The following is a 22,230-nucleotide window of genomic DNA, read 5'->3' on the forward strand; positions in this document are numbered from 1 at the left end:
TGCCTCTTACATCACCTTAACCCTTTCCTTTTTTTTATAGTGCTCTCAACACCCAGACAGATTAGATTTTCTATAGGATCTCTAACACTGTACAGTAAAGCAGTGCAGCCTGACCTACTGATTCTTTCTCTAGTCCATCTTCTCTACTCAGCAGCTATGTTTTGAAATGATGCAAAGCAGTAGTCCAGACCCTCCAGGTCAGGCAACATAAAATCCTACCTCTCTTTCATCCCACTAATTTCAAATCAAAACCAATGATCTATTTAGATGAGTTATTCTCTTCATTGCTGAAAATGATCATGAGAAAACTGTTGTTGTTTTTTTTTCCTACACCTGCAAAGCCTCAACAAGGTCAGTTCAAGTCTCTGTCCCTGGAACTGTGTATGACTGTGAGATCTGCAGAAAAGGACACCCAAAAGCATTCAGTCCTGACACAGCAGAATTTCCTTACACTCACATACATCAACATTGCCAGATCAGGTGCATGAAATGAAGAACAGCTGTTGCTATGACCAACTCCTCTGACAAGCTCCTTCTTAACTGTGGTCAGCAGATTCATATTGGCAGTACCTAAACTCAAAGGGCACAGCATGCTTCTTTCTACTACTCCCGTCTTGAACTTGAGGAAATCATCCTGTATTTCAAGTAAAAATCCTGATACAATTAAAGATTCCTCATCAACAATGTCCTTCAAGGAGGAACAAAATTCAGCTTCACCTTCTCAAAACTATAGTGTAAAAAAAATTGTTTCACTAAAACAAAAATAATACTCTAAAAACAGGTTAGAAGTGAGACTATTCTACACTTACCATAGTTTCCAATCACTTAAAATCTGTTTTTATCTCAAGAATAAGGCTGCCCATCATGACTCTAACTGGCTATGTAACAACAACTATTCTTACCTGAATTGGACAGGAAATTTCTTCAAACTCAAATTCCTAGAGGACAAATGACATCAAAAGACAACACTTAAAAAAATTAAAAAATAAAAATAAAAATCTCCCCACTTCATTCCTCTTCAGTACAGCATGGTGCTAACATGGGAATCAAGCATTTCACACCAATAGAACCAGCTGAGGAAAATAAACACCATGTTTCTTTAGATACTCTACTTCTTCCTGTCCAATCTGAATGCTGCTATCTTTTCAGGATGGAAACACTATTAAGAACAAGAAGACGCAGTAAGAAAGATGCAGAAGCTTTATACACTTTCAGGCAAACTATTGAAAATCAAGCATGGATTTACAGCACACAAGTACCAACACCCAATACAGCTGCTCTCTAGTAGACTAAGTAGAGCTCCTTCCTCAAAATGCAGTAAGCTACAAGCCCACAAGTACTAGCCAGTCATCATACTATCTACTTCAGGTAGCCTCATATCAATAAACCAGAATCAGAAACATTCAACTACTTTAGTTATAAATATAATCATCTTTCCTGGTTTTTTTTCCTATTCAGAGCACCCCCTTAACTAGATTTCCTTCCCTTACTTTTATGAGAATGCTAACTAGAAGATGCAAGCAGGAAGGCTCAAAGGCAGACAAGAACTCACCTGTGAATTTTACAACGGCTACGTAAAACAAACGGGTTCCATATTGAATATTGTTCCTTTTTTCAAAGTACAACTTGAGTTAAAAGATCTTATTGAGGAAAAAAAAGTGTCAGTGTCCTCAGATATTGTTTGATTGCAGAATCTATAAATCTCACTCACTGGAGAAACTTCCTTGCAAAGTTTATAAACTCCACATAATCTCATCACTGCTGACACAATCAGCCAAACTCCCTATTATTGAAATTATTCTCCTATCCCTCATTCCACAAGCAGGGTTATATGCAACTGTAAATAACATGTTGAAAGGTCAATATGTATGTATATGTTTGTCTTAATCTAATAGCAGCATTTTATTGCAAAGAAAAATAGTCAGGTGAAGATGCAACATTTAAGAAAAAATGTACTGGCATTAATTAATGCTTGAAGGTAGAATGATGCTTCTTTCAACAGGACCCCTTAAGGAGGTTTTAATATAGATTTCCACATATAGATTTCCACAATAAGATGAAGTTTTTCAAGTAGACATAATGAGGAGAGTACTACTTTAACCACACTGGAGTATAATCAGTTGATAAGATTTTGAAACATTACAAGGTCTAGGACAAAAAGATCAGTTTCAGTTCCATCAGATCAAAATTGAAACCTAATTAATTAGAAGTATTATAAAGACAAAAAATGTTTATTACTACTTTTGTTCATCTATAATTTCATCATCTAAGATAAACAGATTAAGATAATTCAATCTATCGATTTCATGAATGGCAAAAAGTGAATTTCCAGTTGTCCTCTCAACTAATAGTTTATGTTACATTACTGTATTCTTTCAAAATCTCACTTTATTTTAAATGAGAGACAAAGGGAAAAGAAAAAAAACAGATGACAGCACCCAGTGATCTATTTCTTGCACACACAAAAATTATATATTACATAGATCAGGAAATGTTTTCAAAACAAAAAGGAGAATGAAAAAGAAATATATGCAGCCATCAGCCTTCAGAAGAAGAGCAATTCAAATTCTAGGAAAATGATATATTCACATGAAGACACTAGTTATAAAAACTATAAAATCAGAAACTGTGTATGTAGCAAGGACATACCACAACTGAGAAAAAGTTTTTAACTACTGCTTCATGATTCTGTGTGGCTAAAGTACATAAGTTTGTGAAGAAACTCGGTAGGTCAAGTTGACAGTCGGACCTGAGGTCTTCTCCGAACTTGTTTTGATTCTATGACTTAATGATAGAAAACTAAAATGTTAGTAATACCAGGATAACAATTTATCTACCATGATCAAAGTAATAAGATTTTTTAAGTTAAATAGTGATTCAAGACTGTATTACTCACATCACTCAATTAAATACTTCAGAAGATTTTTCAGTAATATGCCAAAAAAATGAATTCAACCAGTTGAATTATCTCAGTACAAATAAAGTTAAATTAAATTTCAGAAGTAAATAACTATATGTATCTCATTTACTATGTGAAGAATATGAACTAATATTCACAGTCATTTTGACGAGGGTCCTAGGCATGCAAGATAAACTCTACTCAAAGTACAAAAGAACAACTAGCTCATGTTCCCCTTCTACGTTTTTTTTTTTGCTGCTTCCATCAGAAACACCACTTTACACACATGTAAATCTATGAGAATCAATCATTATTTACTTTTTATTCCCCCCATAATCTGCATGGATTTCTACAATCAGATGATAAGTGGCCACTCAAATTCCTAATAAGTTAATGTTATTTTAAAAATGTTACTCTTGCAACTGAAATCCCTTTGTGATGCATGAGGAGGAAGGTAAAACCAAGAGAAAATGACTGGACAATCTCACCTTTCTAGAGGTAATAGATTGGTAGACTGAAACATCCAAGTTTGAACTGTTGCTATCTGTACTTCATGGAATACAATTTCTTGTGTTATTACTGTCAAAGCTGACACTTTCATAAGCAATACATTTGCATGTTGATTACAAAAATAATAACTTTTCTCCTAAGATGAACAAAGAACAAATCCAGAAAGACAAAATAATTGAGAATGCTTTTCATTACTTTGCTCTCTAAGCCTGCTGGGTCCAAATTACCAAGAACACTCCACAAATTCAGAAAACAGTCCAGTGGCACCTCAGTAACTGGATGAGGCAAGGTCAGAATGCTACCACCACTGCCTATAGCTTTTATGTACACCTCTAGTCTCTGACATCAAGTTTCACAATCCCATCAATGATACACTATTGGAAACTACATGAAACCATTTTATTGTGATGAGGTTCAGCTGCCACAATCACCTAAAAAGTACCTTCCATTCTTTACACCACTTAATTCTTCCCATTGTGTTGCTAAGCCCTCCTTCCTCTGGCTGCATCTCTTCCTTGGTACTATTTACATTTCCAGCCTCCCTCCGCTTAAAGATGGCAACTATATTTGACACAATTTCAGATTTCTGATCAGTTTCAATTTGAGCTTGCAAATTGATCTTCAAACTCAGACAGCAGTCTCATGGAGGTGTATGCTACAGGTCTAAAAGCAGTTACAGCAGGAAATCTTCCTTAAAAGCACATTCAAGTCCCACAAGCTTCTTCTGCAGGTGCTTTATTCCAGGTAAGGATAGGGTAGAAACACAGAAATAGCCGTGCACTGCTGTTTAATAAGTATGATGTGCATATGAGCACTAGAAACATTACAAATTACATCTACAGCAATGAGAGGCTATTAATAATTAAAAAAAAAATACAAAATAAAAAGATGATTAACAACATTTCATGAGTGTTTGACATCAGATAGCAGGTTATCCAAGCCTTATTATGAAGAAGTCAAAAGAAGGAAAGCTCTTGAAACTGGAATTTATTCTACTGCCTACACAACCTCCCCCTTTTTCAAAACAATAAAGTCCCTTAGTAAAAGCAATTGGAAGTGAAATAAAATTCATCTAGAATTAAGGAAGGCATTTGACACAGTACCCCATAACATCCTTCCCTCCAAATTGGACAGATATAGATATAATTGGTAGAATCTTTGATGTAAAGAAATGGTTGCAAAATCACATCCGGACTGGTGGTCAACAGCTTGAGTTCCAGATGGAGATCAGCAATGAGTGGTGTCCATCAGGATTCAGTACAAGGATCAATGTTCTTAATACCTTCATCAATGATACTGACAGTGGAATCAAGTGGACACTCAGCAAGTTTGTGAGTAACACTAAGCAGTGCACACAGTCAACATGAGTGCACATACATGAGATGAGATGCTATCTAGAACAACCTGGATAGGCTCCAGAAGTGAGTCCAGAAGAACCTCATGAGGTTCAACAGAGCTAAGTGCAAGGTCTTGGCAATGCCCACTACCAATATGAGCTGGGAGATGAAAGACTAGAGCACAGCACCACAGAAGAGGACTTGGGGGTACTGGTAGATGGCAAGCTGGACATAAGTCAGCAATGCACCTTTGAGAAGAGAAGGCTGAGAGGGAACTGCTTTGCAGTTCAGAAGTATCTCAAATGCCAGGAGTCAAATGGATGGTGCCACGCCCTTTTCAAAGTGACAGGACAAGGGAAACAGGCACAAACAGGAAGTTCCATACAAACACAAGGAAGAACTTCTTTACTGTGTGGGTGACAGAGCACTGTAGCAGGCTGTCCAGAGAGGCTGTGGAGTCTCCTTCTCTTAGAGATATTCAAGACCCATCTGGATGCTTTCAGAGCAACCTACTGTGAGAACCCACTTTAACAAGGGAGGTAGGACTTGATGGGTTCCCTAACACCCATGATTCTATGATTCTGAGAAGTGCACAGTTCTGCAAGTAGTAAAGTGCAACCTCAGGCACCAGTACAGGCTGGAAGCCACCCAGATAGAAAACAGCTCCGCAGAAAAGGACACCCATTTGTCCATGAGCCAGAAATATGCCCTTGAGGCAAACTGATAACCAGTAGCAGCATGAGGTAAATTTTATCAGCAGATTAAGGGAGATGACCTTTTCCCCATGGCAAAGCACTGGTCAGTCCACATCTGTAGTGCTATGTCCACTGCTGGACTTCTCAGTACAAGTGACATTAACATACTGGAGAGAATGCAACAAATGTCTGTGAAAGTCATCAGCTGGGACTGCTTAGTGTGGAGAAGGCTTGGAGGAATATCACCAGTGTGTATGAACACATAAAGAGAAGATACAAAGATGACAGTCAGGCTCTCTGCAGCAGTGCCTGATGACAGGAATAGAAATTATGGGCACAAAGTGAAACACAGGCAGTTCCCTTTGAACAGCAGAACACACTTTTTCACTGTACATGTGATGAAGTACTGGCACATATTGCACAGAAAGGCAGAGGACTCTCCTTCCTTGCAGATACGCAAAAGCCATCTGGACATGGTCCTGGGCAACTGATGCTAAAAGCAATCCTGCCTCAGCAATGGAGTAGACCACAGGACTTCCAGAAACCCCTTCCACCAAGCTCACCCAATCAGTGATTCTACAAAAAAAACAATATTAGTCAGCCTTTTTCCTCTAGGAGCTGCAGCCTTAGCTATGAGGAAGTGAATTTTTGTGTTTATGCTAACAGACAGAGTATCTGTGAAGTAATCCTACTTTTCTTTTTCCTTTCTCATAAAAGGCTTGATATAATTATGGTATTTTCGTATTAATATTCTTAGTAATATTGAAAAGCAAACTTTGGTTTCCTAAGTTTTGAACAGAAAGTCATTTGAGAGTTATGAATACAAAGAAGCCATTCTCTTGCCTTTATTTTGTGTTTGTTAGTGCTTGATTTCATAAATATACTTCAAATCCTATGAAGATTCAGCAACTTTGATTACTGTTCAGAATTATTCGGATTTTTAAAAAATTAGCTCACATTTCTTCAGTTTTGCCAACAGCTTAGCTCAATATACATTTCCCATTTAATTTTACAGTGATGCACAGTAATCAAATTTGAAGCTCAATAAAGAATACAAACATTTACATCATGTATGTACAACACTTTGGATCTGTAAGTATTATGTTACAGTTTCTCACAGAATCACAGAATTGTAGCGGTTGGGAGGGATCTCTGGAAATCTTCTAGTTTTGGTAACTACTGACCTAATAAATACTGTTATGTGTTAAAGATAAAATAATTGGCTGTATTGCCGTTAGGATACTAAATGTTTAGTCCTCATTTCTCTAGAGATGTTTTATATTTGCTTACTGCATTTGTCAGGATGGCAAATCTTTCCAAAGCACTATTAAAGTACAAACCCAAACTTAGTCAGAATTGAAAATACAAATTTAGGTCATTCCGTTACGCTAAAATGAGACATCAAGTCACTAAAACTTCTCAGAACTCACAGAAAGTTTTTAAATTTAAACATCAACTGTTTGAACAGCTCCTCAGAGTTTAACATTTTTTCAAAATGTATAATTTCCGAATCACCCACAACTTTCACCTTTCAATAAATACAAATCTGATGTCAGTGGAAAGTTTTCTTAACTGCCCTATTAAAACATAATACGAACCTGTTCTAGGATTCCTATTTTGCTGTCTTTATCTTGCAAAATTTCTAATATCTTTCTGTCCTTGACTTCAGCTTTCTGCTTTTCTCTAGAAACAAACAACAAAAAAAGACACTTTATTAGTCATAATTTGCAGTTAATCATTTGAATTTTTCATGTCCTGATAATGAATGTCATTTTAAAACACAGAAAATTAAATTATTTGAAGCTGACAGGCCTTGCAGAATTAATCAGCGAGCATATGGCAAGTGACAGCAAATTACATCTGTAAACAGCTAACACAACTTTCTTCGGAAAGAAACTCAAGCAAGAGGTATTAAAACACATTTTATAAATAGCTAAAATTATCTATCTCCTTCCTCCCAACATGCACAAAGTGTACTTGCCTTCAGACTGAGAAAAATGCTATTCCTTCCTTGGAAATATAGTGACATTAAGCTGTTCAGATTTGTGAAATCCTTCTTTGAAACAGACAGCATTTCTCTGTGCATGAAAACCCTTTAGAACTTCATGGATGGCTGTATTATCACTTACTATCTTACACATGGGTATAATCTATAATTTTCACAGGACAACAAAGGAAGGCTGAGAACGTTGGTTAATCAGAATGAGTAGAGTCTCTGTAATGTGGTTTTATAAGTACAAGGCTACAATCATGAACATGATATTTCATAGAAAATCATTTGATGAGTTATCATCTCTGTGTAGAACTGCGTCATCTCATTGTGATTCTTTTTCTTAACTGTTTTAAATGCTGTGCTTACTGGCTTCACTTTTAGGAAAAGTTATGGTGAGATAGTAGGAATATACAAATGCTCCTTACCACAAGACATCTGTGACAAAAGATCTCAGAAAGGTACTGCTCTTTAAAAACAGCTAAATTCAGGCATCCCAACCCACTCATCATAGGTGACAGATAAGCAGAAATTCATTCAGATTATCCCTGTTCTCAGTACAGTTAAACTTCCAAGTTTTCTAAACTTTAGCTATAAAGCTAAAGACACCCCCAGAAGCCAGAAGATCCTACTTGTGCAACTTTTCTTCTATCAAAACAGAAATCTTTCAGAGGCAGAAGGGATCTGTTCAAAAGTGGATAACAACATGCAGCTGTGTGCAAAAGGCTTAATCTACTAAAGCAATACAGAACTTTGTACCATGGAAAATTAAAGATAGTATACATATGGTCATTTCTTTGTCTTCACTATTATCTCTGTATTCTATCAATGAACTCGAAGGCTAATGCATACTGTCCCAAAAGGCTCTTTAATACCATGTACTTCTACATAATTTCTATGACACTTAAAATATCTAGTCTGAATTTCAGTAAAAAAAGAACTAAGTAATATAATACAGAATTTACTGCAAGGTTTCTGGGGACTGAGATCTCAAGGCCTCATAGCTGTGAGTAGTAAAATGCAAGGGCAATTCTGAAAGTAACACCTTCAGTTTTGTTATATTGCCCCAAAACTTTTGAGGCAGATGTAAGTACAGCAGTATAGACTGAACCTTCCCACCAATATTCTGTTACATGTTGTTGCTGTGTGACAGATGTCAGCAGAGGGGCATTCTGAAAAAACGTGAGTGAGTATGAAGCAAAAGTGTAGAACTGAATTCCTCTATGCAGATAAAAGTTACAGCCATTGGCATCCACTGGCGCTTGCTGAGCATTTATGAAGATGGATGTGTGTGTAGTGAGGCAGTGGGTGGCTCTTTTCAGCAGTGACAACAGCAACATGAAAGACAACCATGTTCTGTACAACCATGGCATGGCTGCTAAACCACAAAATAAGAGTGTCTCCACCAGCGCAATCAACCAAATAGATACACTGAGGTCAGGGAACTGTGTACAGCGCTGAATATATTGGAATATATTGGAAACAACAGTAGCAGTGTTGGAATATCACAATGTTTATATCAGGCAGATTGCAGAAATGCTCAACAGGAACAGAAAGAATACTGCATGCAAGTCCGTCATGAGCTAATACAAAACCGAAAGTGACAGTTTCCTGGATTATATTATTACCAGTGATGACACATGGTGTCACCACTACAAGCCAAATGGCAGTCCATATAGTGGTGACATCTGAATTCTCCTTCAAAGTAAAAGTTCAATATGCATCTCTGAGTAGACAACGTGCACTGTCTTCAAGGATAGGAAAGGGGTGATCCTTCTGGATTTTCTGGATCATGGACAAACCATCAAATCTAATCACTGCATCACAATACTGCCTAAGCAGAAGGCTTAAACTTCTTGTGTCAGGCCAGAAAACAAGACAACCTTTATCTTGCAGCATGGTAACACCAGAACTCATATCAGTTTGAAGATCATTGAGCACACTGGCAATCTTGGCTGAACTATCCTACCACATCAATCATATAGTCCAGATCTGGCACCTTCTGACTTCCATCTGTTCAGGCCAATGACAGATAGACTACATGGGCAATATTTTCCTAGCAGCACCACTATCATAGCAGCTGTGAAACAGAGGATCGCTTCCAGTGGTGCAGACCTTTATAGGTGTGACATACAGGCTCTTGTTCACCACTGGTGAAAATGCATAGATAATGGTAGTGACTATGTTGAAAAACAGTGTTTTGTAGTTGAAAATTTGCACCTGCTAACAGCATTACTTTGCAGTTGTAATTTCCACGGAAATAAACAAGGAGGCATTACTTTCAGAGAGTCCTACTGACAGTTTTTCGTCATTTCTCTTCAAACCCTACTAAAACTGTACCAAGTTGCCTTCATTCTCAGAAATCCATCCTATCAGGATGCCTATTCGTTAGCTCATCCATCCCAAAGGTTACAGTGTGATTCCTTTTGAAGAAAAAACTAGGGACAAAGACACTGGAAGAGAAAAAATCTGAATTAAGTAAGTCTCAAAATATACAACACAATTAAACTGCCCTGCCTTGCTAGTAACGACTAACTATAAGCACTGATTTTGAGTGTGATTGAGTTAACTTTCTTCTTTGCAGCTCATACGGCACTGTTTTGGATTTTTTTCTTGGTTTAACTGATGCAGGGTAGTGCTTACAGAGTGAAGGAATATTCTGCTTCTTACACCTCCACACCAACAATGGAGATGCAAAAGGATCAAGAATGGGACTCGCGAGAAATCTTGACCCAAACTGACAAAAGACTATCCCATACCATATGATGTCATGCTCAGGACTAAGAGCCAGGAGAAAGACACAAGAAGACATTCAGAGTTACGGTGTTTGTCCTCCCAAGTAAGAATCACAAGTGATAAAGAACAACTTTCCAGGAAATGACTGAGTATCTGCTTGCCAGTGGAAAGTAGTCAATAAGTTCTTCACTGTTACTTGCTTGCCCACAGTTTTTGCTTACCTATTAAACTGTCTTTGCCTCAACCCATGAGTTTTCTCATTTTTACTCTCCTGATTCTCTTGCTGCAGGGGAGTAAGCAAGCAGTTCAGCTGCCCATCAGGGTTAAATCATAACACCAAGATTCAAAAACTCAACTTCTCATTCAGGTCTCAAAAACAATGAAAGAACTTCTGAAAAGTTAATAAACCTCTACAGATTATTATCTGCAAAAACCACTTCAAAAATGAGGTATTAATAAGAAAAATCTCAAGAGATTGGAGTTTGCATGTTCCTGAAACAGGTCTGTTGCCTTTGACAGGTACTATTTATTATTCTGCAACTGTAATGAGCTGAAAGTCTGCTCCAGCCTAAAATCTCCATTGCTTCCTCATACTCAACTTCTTTGCTTTGTGGTCCTTAATGGCTAACAGCTATTTTTTTCCAAAAATGTACCTGCAGTACACAAAATCCAAATACTTTGGGAGGTAGGTTCTCTCATCTACAAACTCATACGTCGTGATGAAGTGATTAACCCATCAAAGACCATATTAATGTAACTAAATTGTAGATACTATGGTACTAAAAGTTTATTCAGTCATTAAATACAACTAGATAAGTTAAGAATTTGAGACAATTTTATAACGTGTATAACCATTTTGCTTGATCCAAAACTTTAAAAGCTTTAGGAAACAAAAAATGAAGGCCTCTTGTATGAAGTTCATTGACTAGTAATGCATAGAGACAGAGTCAGCAAATGGTACCAAACAGAAACCCTAAAACACTGAATAACATTGCCTCCTGCTCTCAAAAGTATCTTGACTTCAACTGCTGACTGAAACATCAGATCTTACTGTTCCAACAGCAGTTTATTTTTGTCCCCATTTTACTTCAGCTCTTTTTATTTTGAATTTTTAAATCAAACCATTGCTCTTAGTGCTCTTACGCCATTTACCATCCACAGTCTGTTACTGCCTTCCCAACTACTCTACCCACTACTCTCTCAGAAAGTAAGCCTTTTATAAAACTAAGCCAAATTAAACACAAACACTGGAAAATGAATTCACCTCTTAACTCAGCCACGCAATCATCACTTCAAAATATATTAGACTTGTTTTCTAATGGATTAATTGATCTGAAACTCTGGTGGGTCAAGGCAGACTTCTCAAAGCAAGCTTCAAAAGAATTCCACAGGTGTATTTTCATTGTTTTCATTTTAAGAGAGTAGGGGAAGAAAACTGAATAAACAAGCCAAGAACAAAGCAAAAGAACAAACTTGAGATCTGAAAAACATTACCCATAGCTAATTCTGACATTTTATCAGTAGTCAAGAATTTATAGAGCCCTGCAAATTCAGGACAAAGCTGTACCAAATCAGTTTATAGGAATAAAGTATCGAACCAGAAAGGAAAAAAAAAAAAGTATCTAAGAAAAAATGTGCTTGCATTTGTAAACATACACAACTGACCCAGTTCTTCAAAGTATATTTCTAATTAAAGTCAGTACTTTCTCTATCTAGTGGATGCTCAAACAGCCCTTTGAACAGACTGATCAAGGTACAATGTTTGTAATTACAGATCCATCATCATCATCATCATAAATGGAAAAAGCCTAATGTAAATTTATGTCATTTTTTTGGCTACATGGGGTGGTTTGGTTTTTGTTTTTTTTCAGACTCAAGATAACAAGATATGTAACACTTCACAGAATAGCTGCACTAGTTATTGCTCACATCTCTAGGAAAGAAAAAGTAGTAGTAGTTTTTAGAACATATGTACACAATGGATGCCTTCAGAAGACTAAAGTTTAAATTAAAATCTCCTATGGAACTTTATCAGGAGCTCCTCCTGGTGGTATAGAATAATTTCCAGTGTTCATTACAGTATGGTTCCCCACAGACCCTCACGGTAATATGACTGAAACCTGCACACCATACTTATTTTGGTTTTGTGCATTAAAATGATAGTAGAGCTGAACTGAGATAACATCCTCCTGCTTTTTAGAAATATGCAGAAAAATCTTCAACTGACTTTATTAATTGAGCAGTTATATATTTCTAACATACTAAAACACTGCAATATGGGGAAAAAAATAACAAAAAAACAGGCACTGTCAAGAAGCTGATGATGATCAATGACTGAGACAAACTCCTGTTTAACTAATTAGAACCACTGATGAGCAATAATGATGTGAGCTAAGAATATTTCCAGACTTCTCTAGGATGAAAAATGGAATGAAGAGAGGCTGTCAGTTTGTACAAGTTTTAAGCTCCAATCAGTTTTCCCATGAGTACTACCTATTTTAAATGTTTAACACAGCTGCATTTAGCTACACAGACTATCTAGATTCAATTTTCCACAAAAAGGAAGAAACTGAGGAAATACTCTTTAACATTTTTCACGTTATGATTTTTTCCTGTGTTACATGATACATTTTCACAACAGGACAGAGCAATATTTTCAAGGTTTGGACTGTTATTAATGACTTGTCAAAAATGAAACATTAGACTATAAGGAAACAGTTATGAATAAGGTGTGAAAACAGAATAAGGAGTATAAAAATGTCAAGATTGTCAAAATTAAGAAGTTTGGGGAAGTTTACAATACACCATGCTTCTACAAAAATATATTGGGAAGAGAGGCATCTTCTATGCTAACACAGATCTTAATCAGCCAATTAATCATTGGTCTAGAAAAATAAAGATTTATATACAATTATGCCATTTCTACATCAACTTTATTAAAATAATTTTAACTAATAAAAAATGGAATTATTGCTCATAAGTTTCACGGAGTATCTTCTTTTTGTTTTGTAATTAGCAGGATTTTTAAAAAAGCTAACACTTTTCAGACTTCACTACACATACTTAGGAAAGTTATGCTTACTCTGCAAATTTTGAGATACATGATAGAGGAACAAACAATGTTATATCTTAACAATATATATATATATGTATTATCTATAACCAAAAACAACCAAAGAAATCTGGAAATATTCTTATTTTTAAAGGTTATAATGAACTGCTTTGATGCACCATTCAATGCAATTATTATTTCTCCTGGTCTTTACGTTTCCAATTGTTCGCAGACATTCTTAAGTGCATATAATCAATTCTGTTATTAAATAGAAAATGAACAGTCCATGCACAAAACGAAGGTATACAGCACACACTGTCAATGTTACTGTGAATATGGCATCAACACTGTAGCTTTCTGTGTACAGACACATCCATGTGGTTGCAAATTTTGTAGTTAGAAGAAACAGGGCCTATGCCACAAAATTTCAACTAGAAATGTTAGTGTGTTGGTGCACTGACTGAGATAAGAAAACAGAGCTATATAGCTTTTATTTAATATACTGCTTAATCTCACCTCACACCTTAGAAGATCCTTACACTTATTAATATTTTTTGACAATTCTTTTTTTTTCTTCTAGTTTTAATACTTACAGATAGCACAAAAGATTTAGAGCACACACCAAAACCAACCAAACAAAAAAAACCCCTAACCTAAAATTGATAGTATATCTGCTGTACTCTAAAAAAGGAGGTATTTTCTGAATCAAAACTGCCTAAGCCTATATTCATTTCTTCACAAAAATAATGTACGCTCTGATTATAAACAAACTGTAAAATGAAATTATTTTCTTAGTAAATTATTTATGAAGCTGTATTTGTTACCAGTATTCTGTTATATCATACACATCAAAATGAAAAAGCAACATTAAAGAAATGTAATTTCTTGTGTTTCTAAATTAATTCACTAGATGATTTATCAATGCTTCATATTTTTAGCAATACACATAGAATACTAAAATGATTTTTACACCAAAGTAGTAAAGAAAATAAAGTGACATTTTTCCCTAATAATTTTGCAAACATTTTTCATCTAAAATACACAACCCTCTTACAGTGTTTAAAATATCAGCACTTCAGAACAGACTGCTTTAACATCTGCACATCACCAGGGTTTCCCCCAAGGATTTTTAAATGATGCCTGCCTGTGCTGAATAAAGTGCTAACTTGCACCTTGCATTTCAAACTGTGTCCTGAGCAGCCATCCAGTTGGTACAACACCAGCTGAATTCCCAGAGGCCACTGTTCAATCAGGCTTGACTGCAATTATCATGTCAATATTTTGTGCTCCGATATGCAGATATGCACACATGCAAGCTGCATAATACTTTCTTCTCCATGGAATGTTGACTTATGTTCAATGTTCTGAGAATTTTTAATGAAATAGGATATTAAACTTTCATCAGCTGTAGACAATCACAATTATTTGACCTTAGATAGAAAGGTTGTACCCTTATGCTCTATTATTCCATCCACTTTATTGACTGATAATAACCAGGGAGCCCACTTTATTTTAAACTCAATGACAAAACAGTAACAGCCTTCAAGAACGTGTCAGAACTTCTTTACTTCCTAATTTTGTCATTCTTTTGCCCACTAATGTGTACAGCAGTAAAATAAGCAGTTTAAGAAAATCTCTGGAAGTTGCTTACCACTGCTTCAAAAGATGCAAGTTAACTTTTGTAAATTATTTTTCATAGAATCACTGAATCACCAAGGTCGAAAAAGACCTAGAATATCATTCAGTCCAACTGTCCACCAGTCACCTGTAGTTCTCACTAAACCATATCCCTCAACACAGTGTCTAAACATTCCTTAAATACCTCTAGGGTCGGTGACTCCACCACCTCCCTGGGCAGCCCATTCCCGTGCCTTATTGCTCTTACAGAGAAGAAGTATTTCCTAGCATCCAGTCTGAATTTCCCCTGTTGCAACTTGAAGCCATTCCCTCTTGTCCTATCACTAATTACAAGAGTGAAGAGGCCGACCCCCAGCTCACCACAACCTCCCTTCACGCAGTTATTCAGAGCAAAAAGGTCTCCCCTGAGCCTCCTCTTCCCCAGGCTGAACACTCCTAGCTCCCTTAGCCGTTCCTTCTTACAGGGCCTTTGCTCCAGACCCCTCACAGCTTTATTGCCCTTCTCTGGCCATGCTCCAGAGCTTCGATGTCTTTCTTGCAGTCAGGAGCCCAAAACTGAACACAGTACTTGAGGTGTGGCCTCACCAGCGCTGAGTACAGGGGGACAATTACTTCCCTGCTCCTGCTGGCAACACTGTTTATGACACAAGCCACGACAGCATTGGCCTTTTTGGCCACCTGGGCACACTGCTGGCTCGTGTTCAGCTAAGCATTAACAAATAATCCCAGGTCCATTTCCTCTACACAGTCTCCCAGACACTCTGCCCCAAGCCTGTAGCGTTGCCTGGGGTTGTTGTGACTAAAGTGCAGGACCTGGAAAATTAACAATTTCAATTAACACCAATTTATGTTTTATTTAAAATTTAAAGCATTAACTAACCATTCTGCATAGAAAGTACTCACCATTTCTAGTATATCTACACATTACAAGGACTCTATACCAACCTTATTTTTCATGTTTCTTCAATATTTTCCGATCCACAGAATGCAGTAAAATGTAGCCTAAGTTCCTTTGATAACCTTTCCAAAAATTTCTTTGGTTATTTCTTATCATTTGATTTTCAGCCCTATTTTCTTTTATTTGTACACCTTTAGAAAGATGTAACGTGCCAGCAAGAGCAACAGATTTCTAACCTCATCTGGCGCCATAAAGTTAGACTGCCATAATGGCCTCAAATGTTATATTCATTCCTAAACATCACTGAAGTCTTGCAAGACACCACACTAGGAATAGGTGTGGAAAAATATATCTAAGATAAGTTTGCCTCAAGAACCTAGTTGCAAAGATATCATCTACCTAATACACTCTCCATCAACATCTCCATCAAGTTATGTATCACTGTCGCAAGCCTGACTCCACCTTTGAAAAGAAAAGGGAGTCAGTTGACCTAGAGGAAAATCCAAATCAGTTGACCAAGATTTCACGTACCGTGACAGACTTAAGAGATCTCTGAAAGATTACCACAACGTTTTAAACCATTTGATACTCTTATCTGATCTTCAAGTCTGAATTCATACAAGTATTTACCTGTAAAAGGTACTGTTAGGCACCCATATTAAAAAAAAATTGTAATAAAAAAGTGATTATTTCAAAAGGCAGCAAGCTAGAAATAGCATGCCCTTTATATAATATAAAGATCAATAGTATTTAAAGTAGCTGGAAGGTATACTAACATGAGATGTACTTCTACAATGGCCTGTTCGAAAATACCTGGAGGCTTTTACATATCCCAAAGGCATTTCTCATTTGCACAGTAAAGATAATTTTTTGTTTGTATCTGAATATTAAAATTGGAATATAGTTACAGTTATCCATCAGGAACTGCAAGGACTGCTGAAAAGTAGAATATTGCTGGTGTATTGTAAGAATCAACAGCACAGACATAAAAAGACACTAGTTATATTTTTATAGTTTTACAGTAGGTGAACCATTTTCAGACCACGAAAATACTTCAACACAGCACACAAATAATGGAAACCTACTGTTAATTCCCTCCTATTTCCACCAAAGTATGCCTTTTAATTTTTTTTGTATATTTCAGAAAAGGATAATATAATGAATAGTTTAATGTTACAAATATAAATTAATGCTACTACTAAAATTCACTTGACTATGCAGCTAGTATTGCTGACGTGATTACTAGAGTAGGCTGCCCCAAAACTAAAGCAATCCTGTTTATTTGCATGGAAACTACAACATACATGAAAAGCACAATAATGCTATTTGATAGAACAAATTCGCAGCTACAAACCACTATTTGTCAACATAGTCACCTCAAGCTATGCATTTTCACCACCAGTGAACTAAAGCCTGCATGACGCAATCATAACAATCTGCACCAGCAGAGGTTAACTACTGCCGCTGTCACCACTGCTGAAATGCACCACCCACTATCTCAGTGTGCTCACATCCACTGTTTGGGCTCCATAAACGCAGAGCAAGCATCAATTAATATCAGTGGATGCAATTTTTCCTGCATGGAGGAATTCAGTTCCACATCTTTGCTTCATATGCTTTTCTGTATCAGACACAGTTCTGTCAGACTGCCCCCCTGCTGCCATCTGTCACATGGCAACAACATGTAACAGAATATTGGTGGAAAGGTTCAGCCTTTACTGCCACACCCCCAACATTTACCTCATTTGTCAGGCCAGTGAGGTAAAACAGAAGGCATTACTTTTGGAACGGCCTGCATACATTATTTTTATGCTCTTACTCCTGTTACTGTAGTCTCCTAAAAGAAGTCTGGCTGCTGATTTCACAAACTTGACAAATGAAATCCATTCAACAATATTGATGGGTTAACTACATGTAATCTAAGATATAGAAAGACTTCACTTTCTTAGAGTTCTATTTCTTCCAGTAGTTAGCTGGCTTAGTCATCAAGAACAGCAGCTTTAGAGCCATCGTGGCCTGAACTGGAGCAACCAAGCTCAAAGTACAAGGTTTCTGGAATTTCCTTTCTCTGGGAAACACCATGAAAGCAGAGCAACCCTACAGCAAGGGCAGCTCTCATGAAAGAGGCTGATGTGGTGTGGGAGCTGCCAGGGCAAATCAGGATCATTCCCACATCCTTCAAAGAAGCTCAGGGAGAGGTGCTACCAACCAAGCACTAGACAGACAAAGCGTGAGCATCACGTGTGGCAGTAGCTCACACAGCAGGGTGCACAGCAGGGTTCTACAAGCTGCAGAAGTGAGGTGTGCTCATTACAACTGACCCTCGAGGCAGAATGGTGAGCACTTGATGCCAAGCTAAGACTGCAGCTCTGGCAGGAGGACATGCATCACCTACCCCAGTCGTGACCAATGTCTCCATCCATACCGAATTGAAGTAAAAAGCATCTGTGCAGGCTATGGTCTGTGGGAAGCACCTGGACCTTGCTCATTGAGCAAAGAGCGGCTGTGTAAGATGTGCCCAAGTGGAGGACCTCCTGCGACAGATGCAGAAGACTGTCGAAAGGCTGTATACTATCAGGGAGGTGTAAATGGAGAGAGACAGCAGGATTCACATGCAGCCAGCATTGAATCCACAGCCCAGGGCCAAACAGCCCCAGACTTCCCCACCAGCACATCCAGCCAAAGGGGAAGACAACAGTTACGAGAAATAGTTTTCAGTGTGGCAATTTGCTATCAAGAGGAAGAAGTCCTCCTCAAAGCCTGAGGTGCCTCTGTAGAACCCCTTCATGGTTCTGGAGCCTGAGAAGGAAAAATACACTGCAACAGGTAAGTCATCAGAACTAAGTAAGGCAGCCAAACAAGCTTCCCATTGCATAACAACTACCATTCTACGATTCTGATCTCAGACAGTATATGATGAAACTGGTACTGAAAGCTTGTTGGTGATGGAATTTTTAATGCACAAAATAACACTGAAAAATGAAGTTATTCAAACATTTGCAGTATTCACATTACAATCCCAGGCAGAGACAGCAAAAGTTTTAAATCTATTTCATTCTGTTTTTATCTACTTCAAAATCATTTAAGTCAATGATTAATGGAAGTCAGATTGGAAAATTTTAACAACAGGATCAATCTTGTTCCTAATACAGATGAGCTAAAGAGTTAAGCTGTTTTTTATTGCTGTTGTTTTTTTGTTTTGTTTTGTTTTTTCAGATATAATCAGAGAATCACAGGCAGAATATCTTGAGTTAGAAGGGATTGACAAGTATCACTGAGTCCACACCATGATGTTATACTTAACATCTAAAATAATAAAACCATGTGGAACACAGAAAAGGGTTTGAGCTGAGTGGTCTCCTAAAGTAATAACTTTGCTTGTGACTGTTACTTAATAATCCCAACTCTCTCCCTTTTAAAACCACTTACCTTCACTAAATTAACAAAGAAAGCTAAAATTTCCTGACCAAACACTGTGCTGATTATAAATTACCTAGATATTTAATCAACATTTCTGAACCAAAATAAAGTGTCATGATACCACAACTGTACTCATGATACACAACTGCTATAAGGCAGGGGAGAAGACAAGTTTTTTTTCTGAAAGAAGAGTATGAAGATCATGAAACAAAAGAGTGTGAAAATCTATGGAACAGATTATGGAAAGCTATAACTGAAAAACTTAAGAGAATATACAGGGCTGCAATTTGGTTGTAGATTCACAAGTAAAATGAATCTTTAGATTCATTACAAATTAGTTCCAAAGAGGCAGTTAAATTGTTCTCAGGCAAAGAGAGGAAACTACATTTAAAACAAAAAAATAATAAAAAAAACAAACCAACAATGTGCTCAGTCTGTCAAATCAAAGCAAATGTAAAGTTCAAGTCACCATTAATTTAACTCCTATATACTGAATAGGTTCCATACAAACCTATTCCAAAACTGTCTTTGGTAAAGATACCACCTAAAAAGGTGCTGGGGAACTAATTTCTTACTTCTTAATCCCATAACTCTGGGAAACAGAAGAATGATACAATACAGATGCATAGCCTTGAGTTCATGTGATATGTTCTAAATTAGTAGCTTTCTTCTGAAAGAAGAGAGGATACATAAAACTAAGCAAAAACCTTAATTAAGAACAAGTCATGCTTTCTTATAACAGTACCAAACACCAGCTTCCTCATAAAAATTGCAAAGTATCTATACAGGGCATATTACTTCTTTATATGAAATAAACTTATATTACAGAAAAGATGTCGTTGGTGATCAAGCTTCATTATCTTGACTAAGAATCAAGTTAAAAGGACATCACAAATATTTTCCACCCTGGTAAAAAAATTCAGCATCTTATCATGCTTATGGGCACCAAGGTAGCATCTAAGAGCCCCATGTTCATTGAGTCCATCAGGATAATACGCACAATCAATTTTTGCTCTAATTTAAAGTGAAGGTTAATAACAAAGCATATTCCTAGACATAAAGATAAAAAAGGAAGGAAGTCTTGAATTTTATCAAGTGTACAGAGACACAAATAATTCACTACACTTAAGTTCATTTAAATACATGCCAATATTTCTATGTTTTACTTTTCCTAATATCCCAGCGTGTTTTAGGTACAATACAAAGCAAAAATGGGCCTGAAAACCTCTCCAGTATATTGTTTTATTTCAATGAGCTAAAATTTTCCACGTTTTTCATCTGTCTATAAAATACTGCAAAGGCAAATAATTATTCTGTTTTCTGATGTCTGGAGAAAGAATAGAAATACTACCACCTCAATAATGTATGATGATGAAACAAATCAGTTAGAATAAATGTTTCAACATAATGACAAACAGTAATTCATTCCTAAATCACAACACATTAAAATAACTTCCCAAATAAAAATGCACAAGCAATGCAAAAGTAGTATGTAAACATTGTCCTAAAAACTAAGCTACTTCTCCTTGGCAAATAAATGTCCCAGATTATAGCTGACACCATTGCAGGTGTTGGCATCTGAACACTGAGGTATGGCTGTTTTAACATAAACTATATGTTCATGAAGTATCCATTTATTTCCCTGGATATAAATGCTTCAGAAGATGAGCTGTAATTATATGACTGTGCCATGCTTAAGGCAGATTTTTTATTGTGTTATGCAAAGAGAACGAACTTTACTCTCTATGGGACAACACTACAGCAAACATGCTCCATGCTAAAGAACATAATGCTTTATTTTAAAATAGTTTTCAAATGAAATTTACTTTCTCTTACAATTTTTTCATAGGGATAGTCATGGTACCCTGAGACAGAACAGGAAATTATTCTGACCACAAATAAATGAAGTGATTGAATTCTGATATCACATTACCATTTCATTTACATTTTTTCTGTCTTTGGCCTAAAAATATCCTAAATTTGTAAATATTTGCATTCTGAAAGAAACAGCTATATATTCTGCTGATTAAGATTTATAGCAGTCATTTGCTTTTAAGTAGGTAATGTGAAAATATTGTAATAATTAATATTCTCAGAAAAGGAGATTTAAACTGCATAGTAGTCATCTCTTCTCTTACCTTGTCTTAGCTTTCCACTTCCTTAACAGGTAGGAACATAATAAACACAATCTATAGATGTAATTTATCTAACCACACATGATACCAGAAAACGTCTTTTACCACCTTCTGTTATTCCTTCATAAAATCCAAATATGCAGTAAATCCATAATTTAAGAATTTAATTCAGACTTTAAGCGTAATCCAACCTTAAATCAAAGAAGAAACTAGCAACATATTCTACTTTTGAAACAGTTCAACAATAGCTATCTATATATGTAACATACTTTTTAAATCCTGCATTTTTTCTCAATTAAAAACATGAATGTAGTAGTATCAGCAATTTTGTTTGTTTTTAAAAATACCACATTAGATGTTTAAACTCACCTTTTCACAGCCAAACTGATAGCTTGTGTAAGATCTGGATTTGAGACTTGGACACATTTCTGAAGAGACCACATCAATTCTTTGTCAGCCTTAAAAAGAGAAAAAAAAGACAAAAATAGAGTAGGCAATATGCTGGAACTCTTACAACCCAAAAGACAACTTGAGAATATACAGAAGACGACCATAAAAAAACAACAACTGCATTTTAGTAAGAATTCGCTGTCTTGAGAATATACATAATAGTTATCTCAAGTGAACAGCTTTAATGATGTAGAGTTCTTTGAACAAAGGCTTATGATCAACTCTAAAAGAGTGTGCAACATGTTTTACAGCAGTAAAAAATAAAATTATTCAAACAATTGTATCAATTTCAAGAAATTCTACTAGTAGGACAGAAATGTCTATTATTAAATGTTGAGTTTACAACATATACAGAACATACTTAAACATTAAATTCTGCTATTGGTAGCTCTTAGACTTTGTTTCAAAGCAGACAGCACATAAGTCTAAGAAATGTTCTAACTCGTATAATAGAAAAACTTCAGAAAAGA

The 22,230-nt window shown here is 36.3% G+C and overlaps 1 protein-coding gene across 1 annotated transcript in view; it reads right to left on the reverse strand.

Moving 5' to 3' along the window:
• CNTLN (centlein) overlaps positions 1-22,230 on the reverse strand; it is a 194,148-nt gene that overhangs the window by 155,741 nt on the left and 16,177 nt on the right. Inside the window, exons 2-3 of the mRNA XM_065745640.1 lie at positions 21,680-21,768; positions 7,040-7,124 (exon numbers count right to left, since the gene is read on the reverse strand). Of these exons, the coding sequence (XP_065601712.1) occupies positions 7,040-7,124; positions 21,680-21,768 (174 nt within the window). The remainder of the gene's footprint in view (positions 1-7,039; positions 7,125-21,679; positions 21,769-22,230) is intronic.

The sequence above is a fragment of the Cyrtonyx montezumae genome, unplaced genomic scaffold, assembly GCF_038088225.1.
Source record: "Cyrtonyx montezumae isolate F1298 unplaced genomic scaffold, pur_monq_1.0 scaffold_36, whole genome shotgun sequence".
NCBI lineage: Eukaryota > Metazoa > Chordata > Aves > Galliformes > Odontophoridae > Cyrtonyx > Cyrtonyx montezumae.